This window comes from Drosophila novamexicana, unplaced genomic scaffold (assembly GCF_003285875.2).
Source record: "Drosophila novamexicana strain 15010-1031.04,08,12 unplaced genomic scaffold, DnovRS2.1 tig00000644-arrow-pilon, whole genome shotgun sequence".
Taxonomy (NCBI): domain Eukaryota; kingdom Metazoa; phylum Arthropoda; class Insecta; order Diptera; family Drosophilidae; genus Drosophila; species Drosophila novamexicana.
The window spans coordinates 941163-969162 of NW_020824814.1; the positions used below are offsets into that span (position 1 = coordinate 941163).

The window sequence follows — 28000 nt, forward strand, 5'->3', positions numbered from 1 at the left end:
GCCTTCAAGTATGCAATGCTCAATCACAATCTGAATGTCTCGACGCGCCGCTTTGAGCTGCAAGCCTATGTGGATGTCATCAATACGGCGGATGCATTCAAATTGTCCAGACTAAGTAAGTATTTAATGTTCAATTGATACCCTGTAAATGGGCCATCGCTTAATATTAATATTATTATATGACGCACGTCATTCTATGTGCATAGAAGAGCTTATACTGACTGACTGATTGGTGTTAGATCTAGCAAGCTTAAGGTCGCCGGTTCAATTTAAGCAGCAGTTTCAAATTATAAATGGGCCTTGGCTTAGGTACCTTATATTATTTGGTGATTTGTGGCATATGTATATAGTTGACATACATCAATCAATCAGCTTATAGAACTAATCAGTGGTAGGTCGCCGGTTCAAACTCAGCAGCAATTGCCAACTTTTAATTGTAAATGGAAATAAGCTTACTTTGTTTATATTATTTTGGAATTTTAGGCATACAAAGAGGACATATGTCAATCTAAGTAATTGGTAATAGAACTAGCAAACGAAAAGACGCTGGTTCGAATTCTAATTCCATTTTTTAGATTTCAAGTGTCAATCGTTCTTGCTAACATTATATTATTTTGCCATTTGTGACAATTAACTGAATGATTGTTCATAGAACTAAGAAGCGGCAAGTCACTGGTTCAAATTTTGTAGAAATTTTAAATTTCTAAGTGTTTATTTAATTTTAAATTATTCTTTTTTTATGAAAATATAAAAAAAAAAAATTGATAATTGATATGGGAACATAATGATAGTTAAAGAACTATTAAGTAATACATATTTTTAATTTAATTTATATACGAAAATATATTTATTAATAAACTAAACGACGGGTAATTTTGGCTAGACTAATTACTTGCTCAATAATAGTTACTAGAACAAGCTTTCTTTTTATGCTTCGAACATTTCCAAACAGTTAAACTAGATGAAGAGCTTAAATAAGCTAGCACCAAAAACACAGCTTTATCTCCACGAGTCCACAATTTAATTCCAAAAAAGTCAAAATTTACGTATTTCTAGAATTAAGCAACTACATACTGACACTCGACTGTTATTGCTTATGAGATATATAAATACTCTAAAAAAAAACACTTTTCACATAATTTATTTGCGCTGTGGGGCATAGAAAAAAAAAATAAATAAATAAATATAAAAAGCAACCACACACAATATGAGAATTATAATGTTGAGTGAAACTAGTTGAAAAAGCAAATAAAATCTCGTCAGCGAGTAATTTTGCGCACAGTTTTAAATGTTGGCTAACCATAAAATTTGCAACTATTTATTTATTTTTTTTCGTTCGCACAGTTTGTAATCAGTTCTCACGGGGCGTTTATGCCATGCTGGGCGCGGTGTCGCCCGACTCGTTTGATACGCTGCACTCCTACTCGAATACGTTTCAGATGCCCTTCGTGACGCCCTGGTTTCCGGAGAAGGTGAGTGCCGTTCACGTTCTAATAAATATTAAAGGGCAGCCCTTTTTGGCTATTTAAATATGAAATATTAATCATACGCAACGTTGACTATTCGACAAAATCTAAATTGGCCTGGTGTAACCTTGAAAATGCATAAGCAAAACTTTGCATGTTGCCCAAAATGTGGCAAAATCACAATTTATGTGCCGGCATCCAAATCATTATAAATACACGGCTCAGTTTCTGTTGAGACTCTCCGGCAATAATGATGTTCTATGGCGTTGCGTGTGCGTGTGCTCTTTAAAAATTTATAACACACTTTTGTCCTCCATTTTGGAGGGCAAGGCTCGGCTCTATAAATCAAGCAGGCAAATACCCAAAACGAGCCGAAAAAACAATGGGCCCAAAGCCCAGCAGCAGCAATGAGGACTACACTCAATAATGATTCATGTTTACTAACTTGCCATATTCTCTCTCACTCACTCTTACACACATTCACAGTCTGTTTCGTTTACACTATATGAGCTGTATTTTCCATAATTTGCGCGTTTTAGGTGCTTACGCCATCGTCTGGCTTCCTGGACTTTGCCCTCAGCATGCGCCCGGATTACCATCAGGCCATCATTGATACAATACAATTTTATGGTTGGCGCAAAATAATTTATCTCTACGATTCCCACGACGGTGAGTACATACATACATTATATACATATATATACCTTTGCATTTGCCTGCACTCAAAGAAAAATGTATAATATCAGCACGAAGCATATATTGTGCTCTAAGCTTAGTGTTCGAATCCCCATGAAGAAGTCGGACAATGCGAATGGGACTCGGCGTCGGGCAACGCCGGTTTATTTCGTCGGGTACTTAACTAAAGATTATGCATGCTTGAAATAAGCGTGAAACGTATTAAAAGAAGGGAATTTCAAAGTATTACCCATAGCCAATTGTATTTAAGTCTTGCTCCTAGAAATATGGGGATTTACATTTCTGAATTAACCGAGTTCTGGGTTTAAGAGCATACGAACTTAATTCGAGCACACAATTCTCTTTTTCTCCGAGTGTGTACATACTTTATAAAGTGTAAGATTGAGCACGGAATTCCGCGCCCAGTTCCGGCTGTGCCCAGGGGAGTCAATAATCTGCCATTGCCTGAAAACTTCATATTATATGAGAGATGGGTTTTATGTAAGGTTACAGCACATACTCCCCTCTCCCTCCCTCTTCCTCTGCCCCTCTCTGCTGTTGAGTCAATTTGCTTTGTTATAAGTTTTTGCGAGGATTTTCCATTTAGCCGCTTTATAAATAAAACTTAATGACACAGCCGTCTGCGCTGACAGACAATTGGCTTATATGACGGGACGAGTCGAGATTCACACAGACACACACACACACAGACACAGAGAGCAGGGCCTTTGCAGAGTGACAGACAGGCAGGCAGGCCAGACGGTGGGATCAGGCAATGCCTGGTCAACTGGCGGACGTCTGTATTATTATTATTAATGAATGCCACGTGAAAATCTCTTCTCTTCTTTTTTTATGATTCTCGCGCAACAGCACTCAATCAATTTAACCACAGCGAGTGTTAACGTTGAGTGTGTGAGTGAATGACTGTCTCTGTGTGTGTGTGTGTGTGTGTGCGGGATTTGTGTGCTTTGAGGCGTTTTGTTTGTTTTAAGTTGTTTGACTAGGCTATGGAAATATATGGCACTCAATCAATTTCAAGCATAGCACAAATAATCATATTTCGCACAGGTGTGAGAACTGAATATTCATTTGAGGTGGGACACGCACACGCACACACACTTGTGTCTTTGTGTTTAGCCAAACTTGAGATTTCAATTGTGTGCCAAGTAAATATTTGCGTATTAAAATACTTGATAGAATAATAGCAAAGATCAATAATAAATCAAGCGAAATCATTTTTCATATTTTCTATGCAAAAACCAAAAAAATAAAGCAAGAGCTAAGAAGTCTGGAGTTTGCCTTTCGATTCGATGTAAGTTTCATTTTATTCTTAATTTCAATTATGGTAATTAAATTCTATTTGTAATTGAAAGTATTTAAAACAAATCAAGGAATTAAATTCTTTTTGTAATCTAAAATATTATGTATTTTGTAATTTGTAGTAAAGGGCAAAATTCAATGCTAACAATTATTTAATATATAATTTCTTGGCACAATTCCACAATTGTGGAATTCTAAAAATCAGGGCTTACCTTTCAATGAAACATTTTTCCTAAGGAGAAGAGGGTAGAGGGTATTATAATTTTTTGTCATGAATTGTATATATGCATGGAAGGGTATACGTCCGATCCCATAAAGTAAATATATGTTTTTTTTCTTAGTATCGATCAGTATCTTCTGATCTCTCTGTCTCTCTCTCTGTCTTTGTCTTTGTCTCTGTCCCTCTCTCTGTCCCTCTCTCTGTCCCTCTCTCTGTCTCTGTCTCTGTCTCAGCCTCTGTCTCTGTCTCTCTCTCTGTCTGTCTCTGTAACTTATATGACATTAACATAGAGGGGTATTTACAATCAAGGAGAAGGATGATTCGCCTCGCAGAATAGGCTGTAACCCTTAGGAAGAGTCTCCCACTGATGGAGTCAGTCGGGAGCCTGGCGACTAGCATCAACAGCCGAGCTGATAAGCCGTAGGAAAATCAAATTCCTCTCAAAGCAATTTCATTTTCAACTGAAAATTTATTACAATTTTGTCATTTACATTGTAAACTTGAAAGCGAATGCATGTCTGCAGCAAGTCTAAAGCTAGCGCGAAAAAAACATCTCGTTTCCTTTAGCCGAGTGCCATGCGTAAATCTAAATTTCAAATATTGACCCTAATATCTTGGCCATTTAAAAACTAAGTCAAAATACAGATTTCGTTTATTTGGCCACGCCTTGCATTTTGTTTTTTTTTCATTCTTTTTGTTTTGCTTCACAATAATTGTAGCTCTTCAGTTTATGGCCATGTTTACACAGCCGGCGTGTGAGTATCTCGAAGGATGCTTTTTTTCTCAAGAAGGGGGGGGGGGGGGGGGGGGGGGGGAGTGAGGGGATATTGGATATACACATCGGCTGCTTGGCACGTAACGCAACGCAAGTTAACGGCTTTTGTTTTGGCTAGCTGCTTGGCTCTTTGGCTCGCATGTGGCATGCGGCTCCAGCAACTGTTTATACCAAATGTATTCTTGTTGTTCTTCTTCCTCCTCTTCTGGCTGTGTGTTTATTTGCGCCACGCAAAACGAGTTTATTATACAGAAATTGGAGAAACATTTTACGCCCCGAACCCTGACCCCTGAGCCAAAAACTATTTATGGCCATTGGCAGCGCTAAAGCAATCACCACAACAACAACAGCAAAAAGAAAAAACTACAACAACAACAAATACTAATGGCCACTCTATGGAAAAGGCTCACCCACAATGTTTTCTATATATATGTATGTATATATTTCTTTTGGAAGGGCATCACGCCCTAATTCATGCGTTTAGGCCCGCCAGCTTATGGGTTTATTGTCGCTTCCATTTATGACTTGCGACTTGCGAAATTGGCGTACACCCATTTTAATTTTGGTCATAAGTTGATGGCTTTTTGTATTGCACATAGGATGTGTGCCATGCAGAATGTGTGCCTGCAGCAACTTAGGCCGCAACGAAATATATTCCCGAGACGCATTTACAAATATTGTATTTCTATATATTCGATTTGTACAATTTCTACTGTTTTTCCAATTCCTTGCACATTTTTCTATTTGGGTAAGCAACATTTTTATTTAAAAGTATTTTCGTTTAATTTGCAGCTTTCAAGCTTACATAACTTTCATAACAATATCTATTTAACAGACAGAAGGAAGCATCTCCGATTCCTTTAAGTATATTTTGAGCAAATCCTGTAGAGCTGGAGTGTCCAGATACAGATCAAGCATCTTTTATTTGATAGCTAGTTAGTCCAAGTAGAAGAAGGATCAGGGTATACCCTAGTCGGTCACTCCCGACTAGCAGAATTTTGGCTATTAATATTTCACTCAAAGAACTTTAAGATTCTTAGATAGCTCAACTCAGCTTTTATTCTTATGTTTTATCAAGATTTTGTATCGGATTTGTTCGATTACGTTTATCTTACAACAAAGAGATTGACAAGTTTTTTTTGTAACATTTGTTCGAATGTTCTACCCATAAGTATATATGTTTATTTGCTTTAGAAATGAGACATTCCAGCTTCCGAAATTTGAATACGAGAAATGCGTAAAAACCCGATTCGAATAGCCAAGTTAAAGATATTTTTGGCTGCTGATTTGGTATTAAAAGCGTACAATCAAGAGTCTGCAATGAAAGTAAATGTCTCACTTATTTTTTAGCACAGTGCCACACACACACACACGCAGTCTCATTATATATGTATGTGTGCATATATATATAGAGATATACGAAAGAATCTCATGTTTCCTGAGCACCCGGACAGCAGCAGCAGCAGAGGCAGCAGCACGAGGGTATTAAAAGAATGAGTCCTGTCAGGGCGAAGGCGTATTGTTGTTGCTCTTACACGAAAATTTATTACGCAGGACACTTAGTGGCAAAGGGGGAGAGAAGCGGAGAGGCATTTGCATTTGTCGCCCGGTTAGGAAAATTGCCAGCTCATCGGGCAGTCAGATAATGAGTTTTTCCATTCCATGTGCCTGTGCCGCCTGTCTGCTTTCGCCCAGAGACTTGGCTAAATATTTTATTAAACATCCGAGAAACAACAGGTAAGAACAGGTAACAAATCTTTGAACCGGGCAGAGCTAATCAATGTGGCGAGTGTTTTGTGGATTTATGCAAATGGTTTTGTTTATAGATTGATTGTCGATGATTGGCTTTGATTGTCTTTGAATATTAGAAAAGGGCCGAAAAGCAAATGTAAACAATTCCATGTGTATACCCTGTAAAAATATAGACAGCAAAGTGGGTATGCTACACTTTTAGCTACATTATCTAACAGTTGGGATAATTAATTATTAATTTTAATAACAATTTTTAGAAATTATACAACAAATTGTAGCCTCTTTCTTGTATTGCTATTCTTTACTGGATATTAAGCCTAGTCGAGCATGCCCTTTGCATTTTTGTACATAAAAATCTGGCACAAATCTGATTGTTGGTGCCATCATGAATAACAATAAGCAAATGCGTATGCATTCGGTTTTCGGACTAGAAATCATATAATAATCAAATCACAAATTTGCATAGACTGCGTCCGGGAAGGCTTCGATCTGGCGCTTGAAACTGTTTTGCCATTAATTCAACCATAATGGGCTTTTACAGCGATTTCACTTTCATGTTATTTGATACTTTTGATGCCGCCTGCTGCCAGAACCATTGAAAACATATGCGCATAAGGCAAATCCTTTTCAGCCAGTTCGTATCACTTGCCACGCCCACTCTCTGCCTGCCTCCCTCCCGCTGTCCCTCACTCTTTCAAAGTAATTAAACCAACAAAGTTTCTGATAACACAACAAGAAGAACAACAGCAACATCAACAGCAACAGCAGCAAACAAGTGAAGGCCATAACAAGCAGCTAAGTTACAAAGTGGTTGGGGCTGCGCTTTAAGAGTTAAACATCTAAGATTTTCTTAAAGGATAGTTGTGCCTTTCAAATATTTATAAGCAAATGATTTAAAGAGATAAGTTTCTGGCAAGCGTGAAGGGTTGCCATAGAAGAGTTTATTAAAAAAAATCTTAGCTTACCTTTGACATGAGCTGGGGTTTGGGTTAAACACATTTCACTTTCACATTTATATTCTAAAAATAAAAAATATTAAATTATATCAATCGAAATTGTTGAAAAGGTTGAAGGTTTCGTAAGAGTTGAGCTTAGATATATTTCAGGCAATTTTTTTTTTTTTATTTAAGATAGATAAATAATTAAAACTAATTGTCGAACTAACTAGCGTGAAGTCGCCGGTTCAAATCCAGCAAAGTTTGGGAAATTAACCCCAGCCAATCTGTCATAGAACATCAAATAATTTTAAATAAATATAAAAATAAAACGTTGAAAATAAAGCGTTGAACTAACAAGAGTAAAGTTGCCGGTTCAACAAAAACTTTAATTTTGATATTTGATTATTTAAATTTTAAAAATAATAAAAAATTGTTGTCTTTAGAATTGTTTTTTTTTCAATAAAAATGCTGTCAAATCGATTCTCCATGTTAGACCAATAAGCGTGAAGTCGCTGGTTCAAACTCGAAAAATGTATCAATTTTCATAATTTATTTAGTATCCTTTGATTTGGGGTTTTCTGTCAATAAAATGCTGTCGTATGTATTCTTAACGTCGAACTAACAAGCGTAAGGTCGCTGGTTTAAATCCAATATTTTTCAATTTTTATCAATTTTATTTACAATTTTGTATTTATTTATTTTATCTTTTGAATTTTTTTATTTGTCAATAAAAATGTTCTCATAAATCGAACAACAGTTTAACACATGACCCAGGCAACGCCGGGCAACGGCAGCTAGTAGGAAAACTTGCTTATAATAATTCCATTATCTTTCTCATTTGTTAAGGCATAAAATATGTAAGCAAATGTTTTACTTGTTACTGTGTGATGTCTTATGTGCGCCATGGAACCAAACTGTGTCTGTGGCTGCTTTTGTGTGTGTGTTTTATGCCTAAGTGTGTGTGTGTATGAGTGTGTGTGTGTGTGTGCGAGTGTGTGAATGTCACTACCGATGGAAGGAAAACTTCATTTCCGCAAAACTAACTTTTGTTTAACATAACAAATTGTCTTGTTTACTTTTCGCATGTGAGTGAAAATAGAGAAGTTTTAGCCCGAGCAGCAAATAAACAAGCTGCGCGTCGTCGTTGGAAGGAGGCATCAGGATATGGCAGCTGTTCACAATTTGCATGGCAAGCCACAGCCCAAAGATACTCAAAGATAGACTTGAGATACTGCAAAAATAAGTCTATCTGAATGGCTTTTAAAAATTCAATTTCAATGAATTTGCTATGGCGAAATTGTGCATGAAAAATAATTGAATTTGGCTCAGAATGGCCACAAAAAAGAAAATATAAATATAATTGTAAATTAAATTTGCAACATAAACTGAAAAAAAATGAGGGAAAAAAAAGGAACAATGCGACAGGCCCAAAGTAAAACAATAAACACAAAACGGAAATAAGCCACATACGCACGAGCTTAAAGACAAAAGACATGAAAAACGATTCGCAACAATAAAAAATTGACAAATATAAGAAGGAAGCTTCGACTAACGAAGTTTGAATACCCTTGCGTCTGTCAAGAGGGACACGAGTCGAACCAATGCCTTATCCTGAATTTCCTCAAGAGTGAAATCGTTGGTTCAAGTCCAGCAGCAACTGCTAAAAACAATAGTTAGAATTGCACTTAAATGAGATAGATTTAATAAGCTTTAAATAAGAGCTGCACGGTTTGAACCAATGCCTGCTCCAATGTTTCTCAAGAGTGAAGTCACTGGTTCAAATCCAGCAGAAAGTTTGTCTCCAAATAGGATTTAAATGAGTCTGAAGAACTCTACAAAACTACCAAAAATGTTCAGGTAGTCGAACCAATGCCTTCCCTTAAGTTTCCTTAAGAGTAAAGTCGCTGGTTCAAATCCAGCAGCAACTTTATGTTAAGAACAATAATTAGAATAGCATTTAAGTGAGCTAGGATTTTATAAAATTTAAATAAGAGGTGCACGAGTTGAGCCAATATGTACTGCAAAGTTTTTACAAGAGAGAAGTCACTGGTTCAAATCCAACAGAATGTTTGAAGAAGTCTTCTCGTTGTAATAGGTTTCTCAATCGCAGTGCTATTGAATTTAATCTTTGGTGAACGCGGACTAATTGCAGTTATTTATAAATTTTGGCATAAGTTTTAATGAAGAAGATTTTTTCTAGGTCATTATCATTCTATTTTTTATTCGATCAATTATTCTATTCAATTAAGAATTTGGCTTTTAAAACCCAGCTAAGTTAGTTTAAGTTTTGCTTTGAAATTTTAAATATTTCTCACTCGACTTAGCTGTTGATGCTTTGATATCTTTTTTTTTGCGCTTTGTGACAAAATTAGAATACTCTCTGGAAGTGAAACAATGCGAGCGAAGAGTAAAATATAAAAAAAAAACGAAATCAAAACAGAAGCCAATTTCGAGCCATCAATTTGGGGACACACACACACACACACACATTTAATGTGCGGTGGCCGGGAAGGGGCTGCGGCAGGGACAGGGGAGGGGCAGTCGCAAATGTTTTCATATCAAAAATGAAATAAAACAAAAGCCCAAGTCGCAGCACAGAACGCTACTCAATTACACTCTCAATATTCGCACACTCACACACACCCAACACACAACACACAGCTCACACACACGCACATGCTCCAAATCCAAACGACAAATCTCAAATCGAAAAACACAAAAACCCAAAACTCAAATCCAAACGCAAGCCAAGCGTGAGGACTATAGAAATACTGTAACAGGCGCCGGGGAATGAGGTTTAGCGGGAGCGGGAAGGGGCAGGTGGGGAGAGGGATGATTGAGTTTGGAGTGGGTACAGATAGAAGTTCCGGAGGGGCCGATGGCAGAGGTGGGAGGGGGGGTGGATGAGCAACAGCAAATGAAATTGTATAAAAGGCAAAGCACAAAATTTATTGCACTAGTACAGCGTAAAAAATTGGTTCTACTGCTGAAGTAGGACCCTTATTGGTGGATGTCAACGACTGGCAGATACCCTGTAATCTACTGTATTTTTATGCAAGCATGCGTTCGATTGACTTATGTGCGTATGTATATGAATATGCATGTGCATATATTTGAATATCTTTTCATTTTACTAAGCAGACGAATCAGTTTCTCGACTTTCAGATACCCTGTGGTCAGGTTTCAAATATTTCACACCGCCAAAGCACATGTCTAATGGGGTGTATCTGTATATAGATATTGACATTTCTTAAGAAATACCGTTATATAAACCATGCACGACTGTCAGATACCCTATATATAGACTCCCTTAACTCTGTTAGATATTTTATTTGTACTCAAATGTACTCAAATGCAGCCCTCTGTAGGGCTGAGCACGAAGTTTAGGGATCGAGCTTCCAAGACAAACGAAACAACAACTGTACTTATAAGTCGATGCCACCTCGCAACAATTGTTGCATGCAGGGTATTCCGTAATGCTTCATCCTGGCATTGGCAGCGGATATAGTGTAAATCAAAACAACAACAAATTGGATATGTATGAAGTGCTGCTTTAGCCGTGAGCATCAGCAGCAATGGCCGTGTTAGCCGTAGTCAGGGAGCTGGCGAATGCCAAATCCAAGCCAAATCCCATTTTAGCCGCAAACATAAATTGAAGGCGCATTCAAGCTGCAGCCGAGACAGGGGAGACAGAGAGAGGGAGAGTGAGAGGGAGAGGTGAAGCGTGTACTTTTTGTGCGTTGCGTAGCTGTCATACAAATCATCTCGGGGCTGCACGAACGACTCCGGACTTTGGCTGGACTTTTTGAAGCCGCCGGCCGTATGGCATCTGCGTATCTGTTTAAGTGCGAATGCAACTGCAGTTTGTTGCCGAGAGAGAGAAAGAGAGGAAGAGATAACTCAATCAGCACCAAATGCAAATTGTGCTTGCAATGAAATCTCTGCCGGCATAACACACACGCCGACGAGGCCAATGATAATACCAGTTGTCGGAAATCTGAAACGGAACGCAACGAGCCGCTTAGCATGGCCTCGGGCATCAATTTGTGAGTTGGCCGTGAGCTGCTGCCGCATCCCTCAGATACGCAACACATGTGCATCATATTTTTCTTTGTAGACGGACTTTCGCAGCCTTTGTTGTGCATCTGCCTACCTCTGACACTGACTCTGTGAAGTTAACAACAATTGATAGATAAATAGACGAAATTACCCGGCGACGCCCTGACGCTCTGAAATCTATTCCATTTTCCATTTCATTGTTATTTGTACATAATTCAATTATGTTGAAGATTATATGTACATATAAAAGACTTGCTCTTGAGTTTGAACCGGCAACTTCTCGCAGCTCAGCTCAATGCTTAGGCTCCTCATCTACTGATTCAAATTTTCACACTATTCTATTAACACTATACAAACACAAAAGGAGGCCAATGGATTTGCGCCGGCGATTTCTCGCTTCATGGTTCAAAGCAGAGGCTTCTTATTTTGTCAAAACCGAAAAGTTCGAACCCAGCTCTGCTCCTTATTATCATATCGTATTCATTATGTTATCATCACTTCTGTTACTTAACAGACGTCTAACATTTAAGCGTTAACATTTTTGATGATAACATGGGAAGTGCAAACATTTTTCTTAAGATATATACATCTTTTATTATGTATCTAGAGGAGATTGATTTGGCGTCTAAACTTTTGTAGACTTCTTTGACTAAATTCCATATACAAAATGTAGACTTTTTGGACCTTGATATTTTTAGGAACACATCCTAAATCCTCCCTGTTCTATTTCAATACTCACTTAGCGCCAAATCCAAATGACTTAGCAACAAGCCCGGCAGAACGTAATGTTCGATTGTTGAAGAGCTTTTCCAACTGATGATAGCCATAATTTGTGTAGTCCCCCTCCCACCCCACCATACGCATTAGAGTTAATTAACGCGCACAGAATTTACGCCCATTCTCATTCTCGGAAACTCTTTGTTCTGTGTGCCATTGCAGGTTTGCTGCGACTACAACAAATCTACCAGGGCCTGAAGCCGGGCAACGAGTCCTTTCAAGTGGAGCTGGTGAAGCGCATCTCGAATGTCAGCATGGCTATTGAGTTTTTGCACACGCTAGAGCATATCGGACGCTTTACCAACAAGCATATCGTGCTCGATTGTCCAACAGAAATGGCCAAGCAAATACTGATACAGCATGTCCGGGATTTGCGTTTGGGACGTCGCACCTATCACTATCTGTTGAGTGGACTGGTAAGTGTGTGTGTGTTTGTGTTTTGTGGGTGTGGCTTGACGCCCCAACATTGTCTCCACGTGCATTTTTGTTTGGGTTGCAGGTCATGGACGATCGCTGGGAGAGCGAGATAATCGAATTTGGTGCCATTAACATTACCGGATTTCGCATTGTGGACACAAATCGGCGTCTCGTGCGCGAGTTCTATGACAACTGGAAACGACTCGACCCACAGACGAGCGTGGGCGCCGGGCGGGAATCGATTTCGGTAAAGTTCTAAACATCCAACAGTTGGAGAGCAGCATTCTCATTGCTGCTAGGCTGTTAAATATTTGCTGGCATTTAATGTTTACCATTCGCATTAGAGATGGGCGCTACTTGTTAGAAGTCTAACTGTGACTTTTACTTTTGATTGAAGATTAGATTAATATGGAACTGGACTGTTTTAAGCTAACTGTGACTAATAGTTTCTCGCTCACTGTATCTGCTAATAAGGAACTGACTGTTAATAGCAGACTGTGACTTTTAATATGGAACTGACTACTTTTATCCAACTGTGACTATTAGTGTGGAGCTGACTGTGACTACTGATTTCGAATAGTCCGTTTATATCTGACTATTAATATGGAACTGACTGTTTTTATCCAACTGTGACTATAAGTGTGGAGCTGACTGTGACTATTAATATCAAACTGACTGCTCTTATCCAAGTGTGACTATTAGTGTCTAGGTGACTGTATCTATTAATTTGGAGCTGACTGTTAATAGCAGACTGTGACAATTTAAATGAAACTGACTGTTTTTATATAAGTGGGACTATTAGTGTGGTCACAAGTCACTATTATATGGAACTGACTGTCCATATGTGACTGGGTCTACTAATATGGAACTGACTGTTTGCATAAGACTGTGACTATTGATGTCGACCTGACTGTTAATATATAAGCCTATGACTATTAATATAGAACTGACTGTTCGTATCAGACTGTGACTACTAATATCGAACTGACTGTGTAAATCTAACTGTAAATTAGACGGACTGTCCATGTGACTTTGAAGCTGTTCTTAACGAAGTTAAGCAATGGTCAATCACAGTTACTCAGTCACAGTTACGCCGTTACAGATCAACACTAGTTGAGACTGTAGCATATTTTTGTGCTGGCTATCTGGCCCCTCTCCCCCATTCACCCCTCCCTCTCTCTCTCTCTCTCTCACCCACTCTCGTTGCCACTCTATCTTTTCCTGTGTGTAGTCAAATAGCAACAGAAACAGCAGCAGAACGGGCGACAGATTTCACTTTTCACATAGTTCAGCAGCAAGTTTCAGTCAAAGGCATACACAAATACACAAACATGCATATGCATGTGTATGTGTCCTTGCTGTTGTTGTCCTTGTCATGCTTAGCGCGCGCACACAAGCGCACGCAGGCACACACACGTACACAGAGACACACGGGCACACACACACACACACACACACACACTACTCGACAGTTGGCGAGTTGGTTTAGTTTGCGTGCTGTTTATATTTGTATTTCCTTGGCATTATCCTTGTTGACAAAGATTTCACTTTGTGGCACTTAAATTTTAGTTGTGTTCTGCTTCGGGACTTCAACGTTACGCTTAAGCCAAACACTCACCCCCCCCCCCCCCCCCCCCCCCCCCACCCACCCACACACTCCTCAAGCCCAAATGTTGCTCTCTTTGACAATGCTTATTTGTTTATTTGACTTGTGCGCATCTTCTTTTCCATACGCACACACACACACATACATACATATATATATGTTAAATATGCATTTTGTATAAAACCCTATTTTCACTACTTAAATTGTTTACTTACTTTTTAACACATATTCTGCTTTGATAAAAATCACGTACAAAAAAACAGCACAAAAAAAAAGACTCAAAAAAATGCCACGAAAAAAACTCACTCTTTCTTTTACTCACTTCACTGACACACACACACACACATATAAACATATGTATATACATAATTATGATATAGAATATAATGATATTTTATCTATAATAATCACGCAAAAAAAAATATACAAAAATAAACACAAATTTGCAATTTTAACTCATAAATTCACCAACACAAAAAACACTCAAAAAAATTCACTCAAAAAAAATGTACTAAAAAAAAATTCCCACGAGACAAATTTTTCACTCTTTCTCCATTAGCTCGCACGCACATAGACACATACACATATATACATATACATACATATATACGTAATAGTAGACTCATTAAAATTACGCCTTTTATGCATTTTCATTTTCATTTCACCTTTAATATGCATAAATAATAAAAAAAAGGAGAAAAAAAATACACTTGGAAACTTTGCCCATATTTTAAGCCATTTTCGCCTTTAATAGGCATCACAAAAAAAAAACAAAGCAAAATTTCGAGCAACACACACACACACACACTTTGTTACGTAAGAAGAAACGCACAATTAAAGCCTTGCTTGGAACTTTTTGCATATTATTAAACACATTTTCGCCTTTAACAAGCATCACGTAAAAAAAATTCAACAAAAAAACTAAACACACTTGCTTAAATACTTTTATTTGCAACACATTATTGCCTTTTGAACGCATCACGGAAAAAAAAACATGCAAATTGCCGCCAAATAAGACATTTTTCGCGCCAAACTCCGTTTTTCTCTCGCTCACTCTCACACGATGCTGCACAAATACACACGTGCATGCATGCACATGCATACATAAACGTAAAGAAATTACACACGACTTTTACTTAGTATATAGCATAGCACTATACAAACTTTGAATTGTCACATATTTTACGACATGTTGGCTTCACTTTTTGATAAACATTTAATTGAAAACACGAGTGAAATGCTTATTAAAACAAAAACACACCACGCCGTTTTTACCGCTTGCCATTCTATGCGCCATTTTCTTTTCGCTTTGCTCAGCTCAGAAGAATATGTTAACGAAGAGCGCCGCGCTGTTAACCACGGCTGCCATATGTGTACTAAAAATGTACCTAAACTGGTGTTTGTGGTACATTGGTACACACGATCTATTCTTTTACCTTTTTTAATACCATTTTCTCCAAGCATGCCTCTCGTAGTATGTATTCTTATATGCTATGCGTTTATTGCCTGCGTATGTTTAATTATTTAGATGGTACTAGTCTATGGCACATTTTCTTATAGTTGCGGGTACAAATTAATTCCAACAAGTGGCAACTACAGCGAATGTTCAATTACATCTGTAAAAAATGGCTGTAAGCAATGGTTGCAGTAATTGATATATAACCTGAGAGTTGCACATGGCTAAACACTTATAAAAATGTTAATTAATTTGTTTTTTGTGGCATTTGAATATTCACTATTGTCCGCTGCAATATATGTAACTGACTTGCGATTCACATATCGATCGAGACTTTTCGATAAATTTCGTTTTAACGATAACCGCTGCTACTTAACAGCAACCTGTTAAAGCTCCGTTGAGCAACCCTGTGCTGTGGGTCCGCCAAAATCTAGAAAATTGTTAACTAAGCGTCGCGAAATTTCCTCAATCCCAACGTTGCAAATACCCCAACGCGAATAAATAAAATGAAAGACAGTGCCAATGACGTTGAAAATTGTGAATAACAGCGTGTAATACTCTCATTAAGTGCCAGCAAATGAAATGAGTGCCCATATAATCTGCAAATGCTCCATACTCACACACACACACACACACACACAGGCACAGGCGGCGCTCATGTACGATGCGGTCTTTGTTCTTGTGGAGGCGTTCAACAAAATTCTGCGCAAGAAGCCGGATCAATTCAGGAACAATGTGCAGCGTCGCAGCCAGACCCTGATGTCGGCCGCCCAGGCAGCTGCCTCTACGGCCGGCGATGGCTCCAACACCAGCAGCAGCAGCAGCAGCGGCGGAGGCGGCGGCGGCGGCAGCAACAGCGACGGCAGCGCCAGCTTTGGCGGCGCGCCGCGCGCGTTGGATTGTAATACGGCCAAGGGCTGGGTGAATGCATGGGAGCATGGCGATAAAATATCCCGTTATTTGAGAAAGGTGAGCTAGACATCAATGTCATGATCATAATGATGCTGATAATGATGATGATGATGATGATGATGATGACGGGCAGCCGGCTGACAAAGCAATTAAAAAGTGACGCTCATTCACAGTTATTTTTGCTTTCGCCCCCCATGTCAGGTGGAAATCGAGGGACTTACCGGAGATATCAAATTCAACGATGATGGCAGACGAGTCAATTACACCCTGCACGTTGTCGAGATGACCGTAAACAGCGCCATGGTATGTAACGGTGCTCGTATGTAACGGTAAAAGCGAAACTGGTTAGAGATAGCAGAGATTGGCTTGCCTGGAAGCAGGTAGACGAGCTGCTAGCTTTAATTCATGAGGCTGGCGAAATTGAAAACAAAAAGAAAACATAAAAGAACGCAGATGAAATACCCTACGACTCACATAGTGGGTATATTGGTTTTCTAGAATGTTCGTTAATTATTGAGATTCACAAATTGAATTCGGTTTAAAGTCTTCAAATTTGACACCTAATGTGGGACGTAAATTTATGTTAGGAGCACATTTCATAGCTAGAGATCGAACAAAAGTTTCCTGGTCAGCCTCACAAGAGTTCGGGCATATATGCAAAACCATTATCGCCTTAGTTTTAAAGCTAGAGTCCTAGCACTTAAAGCTCGATTCTTAATACCCTGTACAGTTTGAACATAAGCTTTCTGGCCAAAGCCAAATCAATATCAGTTCAGTTTTAAAGTTGGAGTCCCAACATTTAAAGCTCGATATCATATTACCTCTACAGATCGGAAAGGCCTTCTGGCCTAGTTTTAAAGCTGGAGCTTCCAAAGGTTTCTTTGGTCACGCCCACTAGAGGTCGGGCTAATTTAATAGTTTCAATGTAGAGTGTAATCTAGAGATCTAGCCAAAAATATTGCAGTTACGCTCCCAAAAATAATCAAGAAGAATCTTCAACTAACTTAGTCGTTTATTCAACTGTGTAAAGTATTAGTTAGAGTATTATTCGTTCCTATAAGACCTTTATACAAGTAGATGAAGTTGTCTGATTTTAATAACTACCATAGATCCCTCCCTACCAAGCGATCCCTTGACAGTTTTTTAATATATCTGTTTATTATAAACTAGTGACCAGAAGGCCCTCTGCTGGATCCTAACCAGCCTCTCGTTCAATATGAACTCGAACTGTGAATCGATTGTCTTTCACTTAAATAAAATGGACTCTTTTGTCTTTGCAGGTAAAAGTTGCCGAGTGGAATGACAATGGGGGACTGCAGCCGTTGAATGCGAAATATGTGCGTTTGCGTCCGCATGTGGAGTTCGAAAAGAATCGCACGTACATTGTCACCACGGTGCTGGAGGAGCCGTATATAATGATAAAGCAGCCGGCATTTGGCGAGCAGCTGCACGGCAACGAACGCTTCGAGGGCTATTGCAAGGATCTCGCCGATTTGCTGTCCAAGAAGCTGGGACTCGAGTGTAAGTCGTTTGGACAAACTGTATGCAACAGTTTAATCACACGTTTGCCTCACGCTTTTGCAGATGAACTGCGTCTGGTGAAGGATGGCAATTACGGTTCCGAGAATCCCGCCGTGCACGGCGGCTGGGATGGCATGGTTGGCGAGCTGGTGCGCAAGGTGGGCTGACTCTAGTGAGATAGTTCTCAACTGACTACCTACAATAACTCCTATTCTCTCTCTCTGTCTCTGTCGCGCTCTTTGTCTCTTTCGCATTGGAACTGCAGGAAGCGGATATTGCCATTGCCGCCATGACGATTACCGCTGAACGCGAACGTGTCATTGACTTTAGCAAGCCGTTCATGTCGCTGGGCATTTCCATCATGATTAAGAAACCAGTGAAGCAAACGCCCGGCGTGTTCAGCTTCATGAATCCTTTATCACAGGAAATTTGGGTGCGTATATGTAACTCTGTATATATATATATTTCTATATGTGTGTGTGTATGTACTTCCCTGCCTGCCCGACTAGAAACTTTACGTTCCAGCTGCTGGCTGGGGCGCAACTTTGACTTGGCGTTGCATTCCTGCTGCAAGCTGTCATATTGCCCGCCCCCTTTGGCAGTTGTGTCCTAGTTACAGCCTAGGTGTGGGGTGGAGGCGTATTTACCCTTGTTTCGTAACTGAAATGTTTGCTCGAGGAATTTTACTTAACAAATTCGTGACTTGTAGTATGTGAAAATATCGCAACTCTGTCTACCAGTATGCTCTGAAGGCACTTTATTAAAAGATAGAGCATGTCTATCTTTTTCTTACTCTTCAGAGTGGTGCTATCTTATACACGTATTTCTTTTGAGATTATTCTCTTGTTAACTTATCGATTAGGTATCGATTCATTGGGAAAGCTTATTGTTTCCGAAAATCATTGTCTTAGTTTTATCGAATAGTTGTTATCGGTTAAACCTTAGCCTTAGTCTTATTCTAACACAAACTGATTACTCCAAAAACTAATTCAAGTTGACTTATCATGATGTCCGTTGTTATCGATCGATATTTAGCAGCTTATCGATTTGTTATCGATCGAAATGCAGCCCTTTTATGTATTAATTGACAAAAGCTTGTTGCTACGACATTTTCAGCGCCATGCTCCCTTATATAAACTTATCGATGGAAATGCGCCTTTCTCTTTTCGAGTATCAATGGACAAAAGCTGATTGCTCTACTCGATGATATCTGTGCTAATTTATCGAATTGTTATCGATCGAAATACCGCACTTTAAAGTATTATTGTAAAGTCTATAAAACTTATCAATCTGATGTAAAGCATTGACTGACAAAAGCTGGATGCTACAACTACTCTCTGCTTACGTTAAGGGTTATTGGTTTTTTAAAATCAAAGTTCAGCTCATTTTCAACATGATATTGGCAAAAGCTGGTTGCTCTGACTGATTCACGTTAACGCTAAGACTCATGTTGACGAAAATGCACTCTTTTCTCAAGCATCAATTGACAAAAGCTGATTGATCTAACCAAATGCTAAATAAGCAAAGGTCGTTCATGCTAAGTTATCGTTTTGGTGTCAATCAAAATACAGCTAATTTTCTGTATCATGTATCAATTGACAAAAGCTGGATGCTATGACTTCTTCCTCCTCAAGTTTTTCTCAAGCATTAATTGACAAAAGCTGATTGATCTAACCAAATGCTAAATAATCAAAGGTCCTTCATTCTAAGTTATCATTTTGGTGTCAATCAAAATACAGCTAATTTTCTATATAATGTATCAATTGACAAAAGCTGGATGCTATGACTGCTTCCCCCTCAAGTTTTTCTCAAGCATCAATTGACAAAAGCCGAATGTTTTGACTTGAAGGTTAACTTTAAATTGCTCATCGATTTGTTATCGGGCTTCTATTGAGCGCACTCAAAATGACTTTAGTCTGAATAATCAAGAGCGATTAATTCCGGAACGTAGGCTAAAAACTCGTATCTCTGCCCGCGTCTAGACGTGTGCGGCACATTGTGTTTATTTAGACTTTTGGTAACGAGTCAAAATAATGCAAAATTTTGCGCTGCATACAAATGAGTAAAGTTTTTTTTAAACATTTCTTTCATTTTGTATTTATATTTTGTTGGCGCCCATTGCCTGGTAATTTTTACGCTACTTCCCTTATTTTTGTTCATCTTATTTTATTTCTGTGCGAAACTTTGCGGCAAACTTGGACTTTTGTATATTTATTTCTTCTGGTTTCGGCTTCAACGTGCTACCTCGTAAGCTCCCAAAAGTTTAATAGAGTAAACGACAAAGTTTGTCTTTTTTATTTCTTTTTTTCGCTACTGTTTGCCATTTTTTGTTGTTCTGTTTTTTTATTTTGTTTTTTAAACATTATAAACAACAACTACAAGCGCTGCGAGCAAAAATTACGTTGCCGTCAAGTATTAAATTTGGCGCTAGTCCAAAGTTAGCCGACTCTCGACGCTTGTTTAAATAATGGCCAGCCATCAGAATTATATGAGCATTTAGTTGATGATGTTGATATTCGTGCTGAAGGCCCAACTGTCTCTCTCTCTCTCTCGCTCTGCCAAGTTGAGCCTGTTAAAGTGGCTCTTTAATCAAATGACAGCGAAAAGTCAATGGAGTAAAATATTTAGATTTAAGGACTTGTGGTTGGAAGAAGAAGTGTAGAACATCAAAGAAAAATACAAATAAAAAATAGAAAATAAAAAACAAAATAATAGATAGATGAACCCTAGCATACAATCTTTAGGGCTGTATAGAATCTGAATAGAGATGGATAATGTTTCTAAAACTGAACTAAGGTATAAACGGAGGTGTTCCTAAATGTTCAATGATAGATAATAGTAGGTAGATACTTGTTCTTATACTGCTGATCGAAGCACTACTTAAGACATAAGATTTAACAAGCCGAAACTTTTCATCTTAAGCTTCCTTTCGGGTCGGAATTAGGCAGCAAATCGGGTTTTCGATAAACTCAACCCCCAAGTCTGGCAGAATCATAGTTTGGAGGGTAAACATAAAGAACAAAGCTGTCATCGGTTTGTGATTTCCGAACATAACGTGAGACGTCTGCGTGTCAACGGTAAGGTCGCTGGTTCAAATCCAACAGCATATTTGCACATTTAAATTATATTTATGGTTCACACTGAAAGAATCTCTAACACTCAAACACCTAAAAAATTGACTAAGACCAGCTTCATCTAGTCTCCGTGTATTTATGGAAGCTTTCTTATACGAAACCGTTTCCGGTTCCGTTGACAGCGCGACAAATCTTAAAAATTAAACGCTTATAAAAGTCAGTGAACAGCGCTGTGAAATCTTATGCTTATTTTGACATGAGCTCAACGAATTACGAATGCAAATTGCTTGCGCCGAGCAAAGAGCAAAAGGTGGCCTAATAATAAAAAGAAAAAGAAAAAAAAGGCTCAACAACCCGGCGATGCCTGCAAAAGTTGGCAAGCTAATATAAAAGACTTGAACAAAAAATTTATCATAAATTAAATGACGCATTGTATGCTGTACACACCCGCACACACATGGGTGAAAGAACGCAACAACAAACGGCAACGCCCCCAATAAAAGCAGCCACTGACAGGCGCAAACAGGCCTACAGTGCGAGTGTGTGTCGTGTGTGTGTGCGAGTGTGTGTGCATTAAAGCAACTATGACGACGCCGGCGACGACACCTTTTCTTTTTGCCAGCGCACAAAGGCGCGCCCCGTGGCAGCCATTGAAGCATTGATAACGACAACGACAACAATATGAACAGCAGCAACAACAACAACAACACAACGGCAACAGTTGGCTGTCAGACAGGCAACAGGCAACACGCTACAAGCGGTAGAGGCAGGTGGCAGCGGCAGCCAAGCTGGCAGCCTGTCGAAGTACTCGACAGGCAGCGTCACCTGGCATTGTTTCTATACCCTGTAAACCATTTCAAACCATTACAATGGGTATTTTAAACAATGTGTCAATGTATTTAATAGGCAGTAGAAGGCTTCTGTGATCTCTATTTCGTGTATATAATAGTCTTTTTCTGGTAAACGTGCTCCTTTTTATTACATCTTCAACATACACAAAATCAATAAATATCGATTTGCAGACCCTGTTTTTTTTTCATATTTGACACATGTCCGTCCGTCTCAATCTCGTATGTTCCATAGCATGCCTCGTACTTGTATGCCTTTCGTTTTCATTTTCCCAAAATCGATAAATATCGATTTGCAAACTCTGTCAACCCGGCATTTCTTCTGCATATACGTATAATTGTCCGCCTCATTCTCGTATGTTTTTTCGTTTTATGACTGTCTTCATTTCTCTAAAATCGATAAATATCGATGCTTAGACCCTGTCACGTCTGTACGCCTCGATAACGAGATAATGTTTTTCTTTCCGTAAAGTTGATCGATTCTCCAATAAGAATAAATATCGATTTCCAGACCTGTATCATGGGCTTATTCCATGCATATTCTTCTTCTTTAATCTAACATATAGTTAATTTTAAGAGATATCTACGGGTCGAGCATTCACGACAGCCTCTGCGCTTTTTTATGCCGCGCGACTCGTCCCATTAGGCTAATGCTCCGCCATTTTCTAGGGAAGCCATTGCCGCTTCCGCTTCAATTAGTAAAGAAAATTTAATGAAAAATTTGTTTAGCCCAAATTATACAGTAGCCGCCGCCCCGTGCGCTGTGAAAGCAGCAGAAGCAGAGGCAGTAACAGTAGCTGGGGCTGTGAAAGCTATCGTATCTGTCGCATCTCACACGGTTTTTCATGTTTTTATTATTATCCCGCCAACAGGTGAGCGTCATCTTCAGCTATATTGGTGTCAGCATCGTGCTCTTCTTTGTCTCGCGCTTCTCCCCACACGAATGGCGCCTTGTGCAGCAGCCGCTACAACAATCGCAGTTACCAGGTAAAGTATACGTTCCTACATCCCGTTACGTCCTACTCTGTCAAAGCCACAGTGCTTTGAAAGTTGAGATATTGTCTGATATAAATGGAAATTAGCCGAAAGTAGCTTTAAACAGTGTCGCATTTGGCTTGTTTTAAGATTAAAAGGTCAGATTCTGATATTTATATATGAAGATTAAGTAGAAATTACGCAAAAGAAGCTTTTAATATTTGGCACTCTCTATTATATTTCCAAGAGAGAAAAGGAGAGAAATATGAAAATATTTTTCAAGCTTTAGCAAATACTTTTCAAATCTTAAAGCTCAGCTTGTATTAAACTTTCAGTTTAGAGTTAGCAAAACCTTTTTTGGGCTTAAAAAACTTTGATTAAAGCTAACAGATATTTGATACAAGCTTTAGGATATATATATTTATAGTATAGAGAGTATCTGAACTATAAACCCATTTTAATGCGTTTCACATTTTCTTAAGAACAACTTTTAAACTTTTTGAAAATGTATATTTGTTAAAAATTGTGCCACAATTTTAATGTATTCTTCTTGCACGAGGGTTCTATACATTTAGCCCACTGCTCTACTAGAAAATTTGAATATTATTGAATAGAAATGTGAGAGCAAGAAATTGCACCAAAATAACAGGAGATATTCGAATATTTAAATAACTTAGGCCAAGGCAGGCGAAATTTACAGAGTGCGTAGCTTTTATTGCCCTATATTGATATTTTATGATGGCAGCTGAGGGCCTGGGAAAACGCGTTGTGCGTGTTGTGTGTTGTGGGTGGTGGGTGGGCGGAGGGGGGAATGTGGGCCCTGTGAATGTTACTGTGGCTTCTGCATAACTTTGGACTTGTTTTGCATGCGTTGCCGTATAATTCAATTATGTGATTCAATTTGTTGGTGTTGAATGATGGGCCTGTGGGTTTGTGGTTGGTTTGATTCGTGTGGTGTTCGCATTTGTTGGCAATCAAAATCCAAAAGCGTAGGTCACATATGAACAGGCAGACAATTGCCGCACATAACAATCTATTGGCATCCTGCAAAACATCCTTAATGTAATTTTAGCGGAATGTAAACAACATTCTGTATGCAGGCAGCGTGTTGCCAGACTCTGGCAAAAAAAAAAACAGCACGAAGAATAGGAGTAGAAAAAAAAAAGTGACGAGCAAGAGCAGCGAGTGCAAAATAAAAACTGAAATGCGAGTGCATGAAAATGTTCAAATATGACAGCAGAATGCCTGAAGCAGTCACTAGTCAGAAGCCGTCAGGAGCAGCAATTGAAGCAAATGCCAATGCAGGAGCAGGCGAAGAAGGAGGACGACGAGCAGGAGCAGAAGGAGGAGCAGCAACTGGAGCAGCTTTTGGCTATGCGCTTGATTGCATATCAATTAGAGCAGGCGCAAAAAGTCAAGCCAAACGAAATGATTGACAGTTGCCAGTCGGACAGGCCAACATGAGCCAAGCGGAGATATGTGTGCGTACATACATATATGTATATGGGCAGACGGACGAACAGGTGGACATACATATGTATGCACGATATGTTTCGTCTGCCTGTCGACTAGGACAGCTGACTTGTCCATAGTTTGCTGCCTGCGGTTTAGTGTTGCCAAAATGTGAAAGCCAAAGTGAAAGCCAAGAATAGCTAGCGCTAGTAAAAAAGAAAGCCAAAAAAAGGCTAACAAAGAAATGCGTCGTAATTAGCGCTTGAATCTGTTAGAAGGATTCTTCTATGGAAGATTTTTGAGCGTAAGCCTAAAATATCGAGAATTATTGATATATGGGGGCAAAAGTGGGCGTGTCCGTAATAGTTAGTATCCTTTTATAACAGTTATCAATAGACTTCCTTTAAAATTTTGTGATTTAAAGGAACTAGGGATTAGCCCAACATCTGGTGGGCGTGATCACAAATTCGAACAACTTTGTATATATACGCTAAAAAAAAAGCCAGAAATATCACAATTTTTTTGTCATATTTCTAGCTAATGTATGTATTTCAACTATGTATTTCAACTAGTTATGCATCTAGCTAAAAAATGCTAAAAAAGACAGCTAAACTGACAGTTCTGCTGCGGTTACGTTTTGTGGCCTACTCACCAACTCTCCCGCTCTGTTTCGTTCCCGGCTCCCCCCTCTTAATTTCTCTTTTAGATCCACATGCACATCACGAACAGCTTGCCAATCAGCAGCCACCCGGCATCATTGGTGGCGCACCCGTACCCCCGCCGCCGGGCCCACCGACACCGGGCGTCCAGACAACTGCCTGCGCTGCGGCGCTGCAGGCATCACTATCCGCCGGGAGCCTTGCATCTGGTAGCGGAGGAAGCGCATCGGCCGTCAATGAGTTTAGCATTTTGAACTCGTTCTGGTATTCGCTGTCGGCCTTTATGCAGCAGGGCTGCGATCTGTCGCCCCGTTCGATATCGGGTCGCATTGCGGCCGCATCCTGGTTTTTCTTTACGCTCATACTCATCTCCTCGTATACGGCAAATTTGGCTGCCTTTCTTACCGTTGAGCGCATGGTAACGCCCATCAATTCGCCGGAGGATTTGGCCATGCAAACGGAGGTGCAGTACGGCACACTGTTGCATGGCTCCACCTGGGATTTCTTTAGGGTAAGTGCACCGGACCCGAACTTTCACATGTGTTAATTTCGAATACTCAGCTTAAATGTGCCAAGTGAACAGAGAACTTGTTATAGTCCAGCTCGAACAAAAGGCTGTCAACCATTTTTTGCTTGTTCTTGCATACGCAGCGCCTTTAAGGTTCTTATCGATTTATTTTATCGAGCTTGTGTTGCTTTCCTAATTATGATCTTCAAATTGTTTTGGTTGGACTTTTTGATGCCTAACATAATTGGTTTCCTAACCGGTAGCCCGCTTTTCGATTTAATATTTTATTCAAATGTTATCGATAATATGAAGTGTTATATATTCGATATTAGTATCAATAAGCATTTATCGATACATTTATCGATACATGTATTTACTTACGTTACGTTATACCGCTAGGTATTCTCCCATTACTACTTATGGCCCAGCATCTGTCAAATCTCGCTATAAATTCCAACTCCCAGGCGAAAGACCCCATTAAGCATTTTAACATATTCTTTGCGGGCTTGGCAATGAGTGAAATTTAATTTAATAGCAACCATTTTATTTGTAATAAATATTACACAATTATGCAATTAACACTCATGTATATTTTCTGTTTACTCGAACAGCGTTCCCCAATTGGTTTGCACAATAAAATGTGGGAATACATGAACTCCAGAAAGCACGTCTTTGTGAATACGTACGACGAGGGGATCAGACGTGTGCGCACATCCAAGGGCAAATATGCTCTGCTTGTGGAATCACCAAAAAATGAATATGTAAATGCGAGAGAACCGTGCGACACAATGAAAGTGGGCCCCAACTTGGATACAAAGGGATTTGGTATTGCCACGCCGCTTGGCTCCGCGCTCAAGTGAGTATAATAAGTATATAAATGCTAAGGGGGACAATTGCGATTCGTATAGAGAAGAATGCATAAAGTCGTAAGATTTTAATCGATATGAAGTGAGACAGCACGCAATGCTAAATAACCATCACCTATTTGCAGAGATCCCATCAATTTGGCTGTGCTGTCGCTGAAGGAGAACGGCGAGCTGATTAAATTACGAAACAAATGGTGGTACGAGAAGACCGAATGCAATCCCAACAAGGACAATCAGGAGGCATCGCACAATGAACTCTCCCTGAGCAATGTGGCCGGCATATTCTATATACTTATTGGCGGTCTGCTTGTTGCCGTATTCGTTGCAATTATTGAGTTTTGCTTTCGCAACAAGGCAAACAATTCGGGCGCCAATCTCGGAGGCGTTGGCAGTGCGGCCAAAAGCAACGGATCCATGCTGTTGCGCCCCGCCAGCTCTGTGCCGGGCGTGGGCGTGCCCTCCACACATCAAAGGAACACACTGACAGACACAATGCATGCCAAGGCCAAATTGACCATTCAAGCGAGTCGCGACTATGACAACGGACGCGTGGGGGTGAGTACATATTACAAGCGGGTTGTTTTTTCCTTTTTTTTTTTTTTTTTTGAATGCTCTGCATTTATTTAAAACGGGTGAAAAGGGGGTCTGATGGAGGGACGAAATAAATGTTTTTCGAAGCTTAATCAGGATGGCGAGATAAGTAGAGGCGTTACCTTAGATACTTTTTACCTTAGAGGCAACGCGTTTATCCAGGAAACTACAGTGCCAATTACTTTTAATTCGAAATATTTATGCTCGCATATCAAACACAGAACGTACTTATACTTTAAACGTATAACTCCTCCCGTTTAAATGATATCGATAAATATCGAGACTTGCTTTTCTGAGATAACCCAAACTTAGTGCGAATAGTATTTTTTATATATTTGACATTAATGGGTAAAAAAGATATGTTTTGTGCAAATGTATGCTACAGACAAAAGGAAGGTTTATCGAATCTTGATCAGGACGACGAGCTAAGTAGAATTACTAGACTTAGGTCCTTAGGGGTGCACGCGTTGATCCCGGAAACTACAGAAGCTAGAGATTGAAGTCCGATCGTCTTTATCAACGATAGTCATAAGATCAATAAATATCGATTATGAAAGTTCTAAGTGATCAAATAAATAGAGTTTGAAGGTTCTTTAATGGTATTTTTTTTGGAATTATGTCATTTATATTATGCATATAGGAAAAAGGAGCTATTGGGTAGCTCCCACAGGGCCAATGTCCCCAATCCGAAAACAGAGATATATTCGAATCAATAGGATATGCACATCTCTGAGCCCTAAATATCTCATAAAAATTGTAAAATAAACACGGAAATTGGTTGCGATTGAGTTTCCCTTAATCCATGCTAATGAGAGATGAGAAAATCAAGAGCTTATCCAAAAGAAAACTGCTCTTAGTTCGCGTCCTTTTCTGTATAAACCCTATCCGCTAATCGATTACTTGCAATTATACAGGGTATCTACTAATCGATCAGTGCCGAATAGAGCACATTTGACTTGGTTTTTGGGGTTGCTTTATACGTTTAATGATGTGGTCAGCAATAATGTCTAACCGACGCACAGTATCTCAATTGCGCCTCCTTGCAGTATTATCCACCCGCCCAGCTATCCGGGGCGCCCTCGGATGCCGGAGAGGCGCTGCACATGAACGCACACGGTCAGGTTTGACACGAG

The 28000-nt window shown here is 39.4% G+C and overlaps 1 protein-coding gene across 1 annotated transcript; it reads left to right on the forward strand.

Moving 5' to 3' along the window:
• On the forward strand, positions 1 to 28000 carry LOC115762639 (glutamate receptor 1). Its single transcript, XM_030704942.1, has 15 exons — positions 1 to 115; positions 1345 to 1472; positions 2006 to 2135; positions 12145 to 12398; positions 12482 to 12646; positions 16104 to 16430; positions 16575 to 16676; positions 17654 to 17894; positions 17958 to 18052; positions 18160 to 18327; positions 22689 to 22803; positions 24950 to 25413; positions 26022 to 26266; positions 26402 to 26831; positions 27890 to 28000. Exons 1-15 carry the CDS (start codon positions 16 to 18, stop codon positions 27992 to 27994), a joined length of 3069 nt encoding a protein of 1022 aa, XP_030560802.1. The 5' UTR covers positions 1 to 15; the 3' UTR covers positions 27995 to 28000.

Coding starts and splice junctions, on each gene's coding strand:
- LOC115762639 (XM_030704942.1), top strand. CDS start 16: ATGCTCAATCACAATCTGAATGTCTCGACGCGCCGCTTTGAGCTGCAA. Junction 18,053..18,159: donor TTGGCGAGCTGGTGCGCAAG/GTGGGCTGACTC, acceptor TTGGAACTGCAG/GAAGCGGATATTGCCATTGC. Junction 26,267..26,401: donor CCGCTTGGCTCCGCGCTCAA/GTGAGTATAATA, acceptor ACCTATTTGCAG/AGATCCCATCAATTTGGCTG.